The 9,252-nt window shown below is 32.7% G+C and overlaps 1 protein-coding gene across 1 annotated transcript; it reads right to left on the reverse strand.

The window, feature by feature from the left end:
- Window positions 1-1,786: 1,786 nt before the first annotated feature.
- Window positions 1,787-2,837, reverse strand: LOC109540390 (fork head domain transcription factor slp2). The gene is made up of 2 exons (XM_048660574.1): window positions 2,014-2,837; window positions 1,787-1,961 (listed from the first exon to the last, which is right to left on the reverse strand). The coding sequence occupies exons 1-2, from the start codon at window positions 2,715-2,717 to the stop codon at window positions 1,952-1,954; spliced, it is 714 nt and encodes a 237-aa protein (XP_048516531.1). The 5' UTR covers window positions 2,718-2,837; the 3' UTR covers window positions 1,787-1,951.
- Between the last annotated feature and the right edge of the window lie 6,415 nt (window positions 2,838-9,252).

Here is a 9,252-nt window from a genome sequence, read left to right on the forward strand (position 1 = left end):
AGAGCTGAATCCTTCCGCAGTCTGTAGCAAAAATATGAAAAATCTGCTGCATTTGGACAGGAATGGGCAATTTTTTAAACGTGAGTGTGCAAGTGTCTTCAGCGCCTATTTCGCCAGTTCATACTCGGACGACTCTAAAAAAATCAGGAAATCCTCAGGTTTTACTGAAATTTCATTTGCGAAGAGTATAATCCTTCTGCAGTCTGACATACATACATACATTTTCTTTTATAATAGTTATAATGATTTCTGTTTTTTGTTTAGAACACTTCAATCTATCTATATTCCACAATGCGTATGATAATGTTAACGTTTTGATTTTTGTTTTGCCGAAAAACAAAACAGTATTCCACAATCGGCTACTTTACTCTACATATTCGTGACAAAAATTGAACAAAAATGAAAAATTCGGTAGTTCAACGTCGTTCTAAGTGGCTAATTAACCAACAGTTCCAGTAAAAATCAATCATACTTTAAAGAATATTTTGCACACCCATTTTTTTTATTAAAATGTTCTAAATAGCGCGTGTTCTGTTTGTAGCGTGTTTTGCTTATTGCGCTAGTCGCGATAATAATTATTTTCTCCCATCATCTTCTTTTTAAATGTTGCCAAGTAAACGGTTGTCTTTATGTGAATTTTGTCACATCACAACATATACGGATTTCAGAAATAACTTCAGTCAAACAACAGTGGATTTAAAAAAGATAAAACATTGCCGAAAATCGTCAATTTTCAAAATTCAAATTACTTAAACGGTGTATTTATCTTTACTTTCAGAGCAAAAGTTTTCATTTCCAGAACGGACAGCAATATGAATTCGTGTTTTTTTTATTTCGAAAGGTATACGTAACTCGGAAATAAACTCAGCTCAACTCATCTATTCTGATTTTTTAAGCCGAAGACTGTATTTATTTGGTAACTTTGTCGCAGCGGGTTAACTGAGCATAGGAAAATGAAGCACATGAGTGACTACTTAAATGTACTTTATTTATACAATATGCATAAAGTGCCAAACATAAATAGACACAATTCTTCCGCCACTATCTACAATAAATCTGTACATAAAGAATAAAAGAAGAAGTTGATAAATATAGAAGTACACACTAGATGAAACTCAATAAAAAAGTTTTACTCATTAGAATTACATTATATTACAAAAAACTTGTGTGATTAAAAGTACAATACATTTTTTCGACTCCTGAACTGACTTAAATCCTAATATCACAAAGAACAATTCATTTCAATATTTAAATGAAATCATTTGAAACAACTCTTCAAATAATTTCTTAAAATGTTCAAAATATAATTGTAGGTAATCACAAAGATTTAGTCGGGTACACTTATGCCTACGTATGAGATCTGGAGATGGAAACTAATCAATAATTAAATATTTTTAACATAATGTTATATAATACACTGTACAGCCCTTCCAATCAACTACTATAGGAACGCACAAACATGACAAACATTTCGGAAAGACTAATACACTTACAGACAAAATGGACAAACAACCGCCACAACTGGACCATACTGAATCCCCTTTGCCTCACACGGCCGACAAAATACTCCCGTTTTCGTTCCCCAACAGATACTTTACTAGAACACTTATAACTTCAACTGAACTAAGGACTAAGATCTGTTTGTTTTGTAAGCCAAGAATTTTTTTTATCGCTCATTGGTTTATACGAGTGTTAGGAATAGGAATTAATTTTAGAATAAGCTAGGCTAAGAAACATATGTACTAAACAAGGGCAGAAAGACCGATCATCAGAAACACCAAAAAAAAACTATTTTTTATTGTTACGCTCAACAAAATTATATATCTTTACTTATTTATTGATTTTTTTAATTATTTAAGATTAGGAATTTAAGATCTAATATCACAGTGTTGAATGAGAGCCAACTAAAAGGTAAACTATGCCACAGTACGGTGAACCATTTGATTGAACCCTAGGGGTCCCTGAAAGAAGTTCATATTCATAGCTTGCCTGTCCAAAGAGCTCTCAAAATACCTGGTAGGAAATTGAGTGATTGGAGTTGGACGCACAACAGGAGCTGGTCCATTTCCCACATAAGGTCCCATGTAGGGCCCAAAGGGGTAAAACTGTGGGGACATCAGCGGCAACGTGTTGCACATGGAAAAACTTCTCCTAAATGCTGCCAATCGTGCTTTCGATGCTGGAGAGGATCGTCTTCTCAACTTTCCAGTCGAATCCCCGATGAATACGTCATCGGCTGAAGGGTCCAACATCCAGTAGTTGCCTTTGCCAGGATCGTCGTAACTTCTTGGCACTTTCACGAAACATTTGTTCAAGCTGAGGTTGTGCCTGATCGAGTTCTGCCAGCCCTGCTTATTGTTGCGGTAATACGGAAAGTTCTTCATGATGTACTCGTAAATTCCATTGAGGGTAAGTCGTTTTTCTGGTGAATTCCTGATCGCCATCATGATGAGGGCGTTGTAACTAAACGTCGGCTTTTCGGCTGATTTGCCTTTGAGTTCGGATTTCGAACAGTCTAAAGGCGAACTGTCACAGTCGCCGTTCTCCCCGATAATATCGAGTTCACTTTCACAATCACCGATCGAACCACCCTCAGGCGATGAAACGCGAAAATTTAAGTTCAGATCTGCAGGAACTTTGGCCTTTTCTGAAGGAATTTTGGCCAAAATCGCTTCAATCGAAAAATCGGAATGGGTGTTCTGTGTTCTCGGCGACATAACTTACACGATACTCGTTTTGTACTAAGAGATATTCCAAACTTGAGTAGGGTTTTATAACACAGACTAGAGAAGGGGACGTTATTCTCCTACCATTTTTCCAACCAATCAGACGCTGCCAATGGGCTTTCGGTTCTCAATGTTGCCGCCCACTGTCGATTTCTATGTTTGCTTATTCAGAGGATTTTTGTTTATTTTGCAACTGCTTTCGAAATGTTTCGCAACAGGGGGTGGAAACATGTGTGAAAACTACTAGTTTGTTCTCCAATTAAGTTCCATATTTTCGTTTCGTGCGCTCTTGTTTCCTAAATAATTGTAACAATTTTCTTGATACAAACAAAGACGTGAAATTTACTTAAAAATAATTTTAATTTTTGGTTTCTTAACTATAGACCATTGAAAGTTGTCACTGTTCATAGTGTTCATGATGTTAGGTACGTACTTCGCTTATATGGATAAACTTAGGTAATTAATTTTCAAAAATTGGGGCCTCGATGATGTTTAAATACATCTTGTGTGGTTTTGCGCAAAACTGGGTTTGAAAGAATTTTCCGTTCATAATTGTGAACATTTTTATCTAAATAATTTTTATCGGGTTTTGCAAAGAGGACTGAAAATCATTCTGAATTCAACTGAAAAAGTTCTTCACTTCATTGCAGGGTGAAATCTTAAAATCCATCCAAATTCTTTGGTAAAAGACGAATAGGCATAAGTAGGTACCAATACTACCAATTTTGTATAGGTATTTTTTTTGCGGAATACTACTAAGGAATTCCAAATATAAATGCTAGATGCTCCTTTTTAGACTTCAGTAAATGAACTTCAAAAAATAACACCTAAAATCCATATCGACATCAGTCACAAAACTGTTTAGTTTTGAATTTTAGAGGAGTTTAATTTTAAGAAAATCAAAAGTTGTTTAGTTACTTATTTGGATCTGCGCATGTTTTGAACAACATGCTCAACGTTTAGAAAAGTTCTCTTCAGTTGACAATTCGTATATCTAAAATAAAAATACGAAAAATTGCAAAAGGAATCTGAAGTTATCCAAAACAAATTTAACTGAAGTTTTGTTAGAATTGAGTATTTTTTTAACGTTCAACAAAAATATTGAGTTTTATTCAAAACCATCTAAATTCATTTTAACCGGCAATCTTTTTATTGAAAAAGAAACACGTTTTACAAAAAATGATACAATTTACTTAAATCCACTCATAAGTTTAGACAAAACTTGTCTATTGATTTGAGTTTCAACTAACTAAAACTTACCCACATTATTGAAATATCAAAGAAAAACGTTGGGCAACGATTAATGTAACGTTTTGGAAACGTATAAGAAGTTGTTTTTTTTTTCGTAGTTCGTATCTTGGCTTTTTCGCGGAACCGTTGTCGGTTGTCGAGAATTTTGAAAAAGACTGTAAATTTTTTTTGAGAAGCCATATATTTTTTTAATTTCAACAAATTAAATCCGCTACATTTATAATTTATCACAGTAACTATATTTTTCCTTTCTTGGGTTTCGATCAAAGTGTGAAATAAAAATGTTTATTATTTTTTTAATATATCTAATAGCAATTACACGCCAGTCAGGAAAATTAATAAAAATAAAAAATATATATATCACAGTAACTTCAGACTTCTAAATCTTCTTCTTCAGACATCTAAATTGCCTTTAAGATAGCAGCTTGAGGAACCAAATTCTTGATCAACTTCCATTTACTAAGTTACCGTAGAAAGCTTAATTCAAAAAATTTTAAATGATAATCAACTGCAAATAAACTAAAAATCAAATTGCTGATAAATTGGTAGTATTTTTTATTTTTATTTATTTTTTTTTACAAACTGCTTGCTGGGTATTTCGCCTCAAAAATTGTTGTCTTTAAAAGTCAGAATTTCCTCACGTCTTTTATTACAGATTGATAAATAGTACTCTTGTTTCGCAATAAGAACGAATTATTTTTCAAACAGTAATCAAGAAATATCACCTAGAGGGTATCCTGCGACACACTTAGAAAATTTCAATTAGTAAAGAAATTAATTTGCAGAATTACCTTGACGTTTTGCTAGGTATTTTCTGCTATCGTTATGAAAAGAACCTAAATGAACCTAAAAACAGTATGTTAATAAATTGTGTAACAATACCCACATAGCAAAATGATATTCCCAGAATATACCTGGAACATTCATGTGATGTACATGCATATTCCTGGGCGATACATGAGTTCCATTATGAACATTCCATGTATGTCGCAGGAATCTGTCAGAGTTAATCCACTGAATGTTCATGGTATGTTCAGGGAATATACATGGTAGTATGTTCAGTGAATGTACATGTGTATTTTCTGGGAATGTACATGGTATGTTCAGTGAATGTACATGTGTATGTTCAGTGAATATACATACATATATGTGACGAAAGAAAAACGATCCTTTATCTCATCTTATTAGTTTTCTCACATATTTAAGTATTTACTGTTGTTGTAATTTTTCAACAAGAGTTACTTACAACTAATCTAAAACTAATTCAATGGATTAAAGGCTTAAAGTAGCAACAACGCTACACATAAAAACTGATGATGGTGGAAAACACCGAAACGTATTTTAATTGATAATTAGAGACAATAAATGACTGAAGCCCAGGAATTGATTTTGATTTGGAATTGAAACACAGTCAGGAAAGTATGTACTAGACATAATTATTCGCTTTTTGAATATTCGAATACTCGAATTGTTCGAGTTTGATTCCGAGCCCTAATACCTAATACATACCCGTTTTGGTAAATAGAAGTTTGTTTTGATTAATGGAACCTCAAACTGACTTGCGCATGTCATTTAAGCAAGGAGTCAGCTACGATATATGCGCTAGTAAAGACAAGCAGCAGTTGTCTTCTGTCTCCAATGTCAATCATGGAAAAGTGCTGAATTGTCACACCTCGGATATCACATCACTGATAAACCGATATTGACAAAATCTAAATTTTGTGTTGCTTAGAAAGACAGTATTCTAGTAACTAATAAATCTACAACCATATAAATAATTTAAAAAATCACGATTTATGTAATAGCACATAATAATTTGTTTATGCCAATAAACAGTAAATTATAAGCTTTGTAGCTTTTCAGAAGTTCTGAGAGCTTTGGCGTTACCGCCAAGCAGCACTGCGTGAAAGATGATTCTCATTGGTCCGCTCTGATTGTCACTCTCGAATGTCACGTAATCCGTGTACACTAAGCGGGTAATTTGAATTTGTAATATGCATTTTAATTATTTGGATTTTATAGGGTGGGAACTGTTATCTCCGGATAAATTTATTTGAGTAATATAGAAATTTTATTAATATTGACCAATAAAATAATACGCATTTAAAAAGAAAAGTTCGTATAAACACTATCCGAAACAGGTTACGTCATGTTCTACCACAGAGTGCATTACAACCTTTTCCACGTTTCCACGTGCTCTCAAATACCAGTTTTATCCAGATTGCCCTGGCCATCCAATCCACAATTTCAGTGGTAAGACTATCCACTCGGGAACCTAAACGCAGCTGAAGATATTTCTGGAAAAAGCCAATCGAGTGGAAAATTTAAACCAGCAGGCAAAATGGTCTCTTGTCGATGGTTGTAATCACAGAACAACCCAAGAAATCAAATAAACCAGGCTCAACAAAAAAAACCAAAAGCACCTAAACCCAAAACTGCAAAATCGCCGAGCATAACAAAAGAGTGTTTTTTCCTATCTTAAAGTAGGAAGATACTTAATCAAACACAAATCGGTTCTTTTCAGAACCACAATTTTTTTCCAAATAAATAACTAAGATAAGAAGAAACAATGCAAATAATTTGAGAGCACGTACTATTTTTGAAGTTAAGTCTAAACATAAATAAAATGGTATTTTATGTATCTAAGGCAAGAAGTAAGCTGTAATATACCGAGTACACATAAATATATAGCGAGCGAGGTATTTAATAGGCTTTACCGAAGTAGTTAGACTCAGAGAGACCGGAAAATTAAAATAAAGAAAGACTGAAACATTTTTCATTATTTACCTAAGTATTTTTCTATCATTAGTATTAACCTATACAGAGAAATGTGAATTCTCAATAAGGAAAAGAATTAAATAATGGTGACTTACTCAAGTTAGAAGTAAAAAATCATTTACTTGTACGTGCCCTTACTTTTCTGCTGCGGGAACGCAAAATTTATATTCAACCAATTTGGAATATACCGTAGATATACATTCATGTATATTACCGGAATATTTGTTTTGAACATACTAGGTATATTCACCTGCACATATACACAATATGTACATACCTGGCATGTTCATCTGCACATATACCCAATATGTACAACATACATGTACATACCTAGGATATCCTTTTATGAAGTTTGATGAATATACATGCATGTATATTCCACGAACATTCATGTTAGGAATGTTCACCCACCCAGGATATCCCCGCAATGTTCTGTATGTTTTTTAAACATTCTGGGATATGCATTATCAATATGTAAAAATTCGCTCTTATAATTCGTCTGTGCAAATTGTCAGTTGAATAATATAATAATAATAAAAAAATTAATCCGCCTCAACAATATAGAACGTATTTTCAATATAACTTATTATAATAACAGCTTGTAAATTTAGTTCAAATTTCAATTTTTATACCTATATTTTGATAAAACTTTCCGCTTATAGATTGTTACAAAAGAAGAAAAGTGTCTAAATTACACCTGGCTTGTAGTTATTGCAGTAAGTTGGCAAATTTTTATTCTTGGTACTATCTATTTCAATTTAAATTAATTTTCCCTTGCCAAAGATACCATTATGTGTAATTTTTTACATAAAATTTCAAATAAGTATATCAAAACCGGTTAGACTTAGGTATAGGATATTATATCCGAAATATATTTAGAATTTGGAGTTGAATTCAAAAATGTTAAAATATATAGGCAAGTTGATTACTACTACTAGTTACTACTACTACTACTACTAGTTATCGATAGCGGCAGTTCCCGGAAGGACACCTTGTATAATCCGGTATTGTCAAGCAGAAAGCTTTTCTTTTCTATTTTCGACCATAATTGTGGTTTGCATACTTTTTAAAAAATGTCACCCCTTAACAATTAACTAGAAATTTATAGACTATGCCTGGAATGCAATGTTAACCTTTTGTTGCAACAATGAAACAACAAAATGTATTATCACTATTCATTAAAACGCCTACTGACCGGTTTTCTTTCCCATTAGTAACCTATTTTATTACTTGAGCCAAGGTTAAACAAAAAAGAGTTGCTTGGGTTTCAAGGACGCCTATTTTTTAGGATCAAGAGTTTTCAACTTTCTCTTTTGGGGTTCATTAACGAAAGTTGAAGTTTTGGGTATTTTACTTTACTTGAAATAACATCAATTTCTTGATAACTATTATCTACAATATTTTATCTACAACTGTTATATATTATCTACAACAGTTTACAATTGTGTAACTGTTTATTACCGCACCAGTGCGTAAGTACACGTGTAAATTTTCGAAAAACAAATCTTCCCGACGGAATTTATTAATACAAAATGTTTTTTGCGCCGTTTCTCTACATGGAAATAATCAAATGTTAAATGTATCGTTAATTTTAACCCACAATCCAACGGTTTTAATTTCTTTCATAAAAACAGCTTGTGTCATTTCAACTGCATGTAGAACTGGAAAATACATTTTTTTTGTAGAAAAGCCATTTTTGTACCTACTCCGTTTTCCTAGATGGAAAAGGGCGTCCCACCTGGAACCGCTGCGGTCGATATCTGGCAAACTATAATTAAACAAGAAGAAGTTGGTGTGTACATACTGGATGAAAATCAAGCAAACAAGTTTTGTCATAAAGTGTGTATACAGGGTAGCCATTTTCTGAATCTTTGTATGGGTAACTGGTACATTTTTAAAGATAGAGAATCCGTTAAATGGGCAAAATTGGGCAGAATTCGATTGCCTATTTATTACCGTTTTCAAAATTTAGGTACCCGATTTGGTTCCTGAAAAGGCAAGAAATCAACACTTTTTTTATTATCATATAATTCGTAAACTGCTTGAATTAGAAAAAAAGTTAAAATTGTCTTTGGTAGAACTTTTTGCGTTAAATTCAATAAACTAGCACTTGTCATAGTCAACTTGATTTACGAGATAAAAAATAAACTTACGTTTTTTTAAATGGTAATCATAGTTGGCTGTGGACCTTCTAAAATCCTTATTTTTTCTGAATTTAACGATATAACTGTTTGTATGTTTTTCTCCTTTTGTTGCTATAAAACATCAAAAGAAGATAAAAAAATGTGTAGTAGGCTATGGAAACAAGAACTGTAGTATCACAAAAAGCACAAAACAAAAATGAAACAAGTAACAGACACAATCATGTTTACTGGACTAATGAAAATCATGATCTTATTGAAAATAGGCGAGATCAACGTGTTTTTTTTTGTGAATGTCTGGTGAGGCATTTTTAGTGATAAAATTATTGGTCCATTCTTTTATAATCACAATTTAA

The sequence above is a fragment of the Dendroctonus ponderosae genome, unplaced genomic scaffold, assembly GCF_020466585.1.
Source record: "Dendroctonus ponderosae isolate FM_Combo_2020 unplaced genomic scaffold, Dpon_F_20191213v2 Dpon_F_20191213_1, whole genome shotgun sequence".
NCBI lineage: Eukaryota > Metazoa > Arthropoda > Insecta > Coleoptera > Curculionidae > Dendroctonus > Dendroctonus ponderosae.

Excerpts from the sequence above, each read along its gene's own strand:
- LOC109540390 (XM_048660574.1), bottom strand. The coding sequence starts at position 2,717 with ATGTCGCCGAGAACACAGAACACCCATTCCGATTTTTCGATTGAAGCG.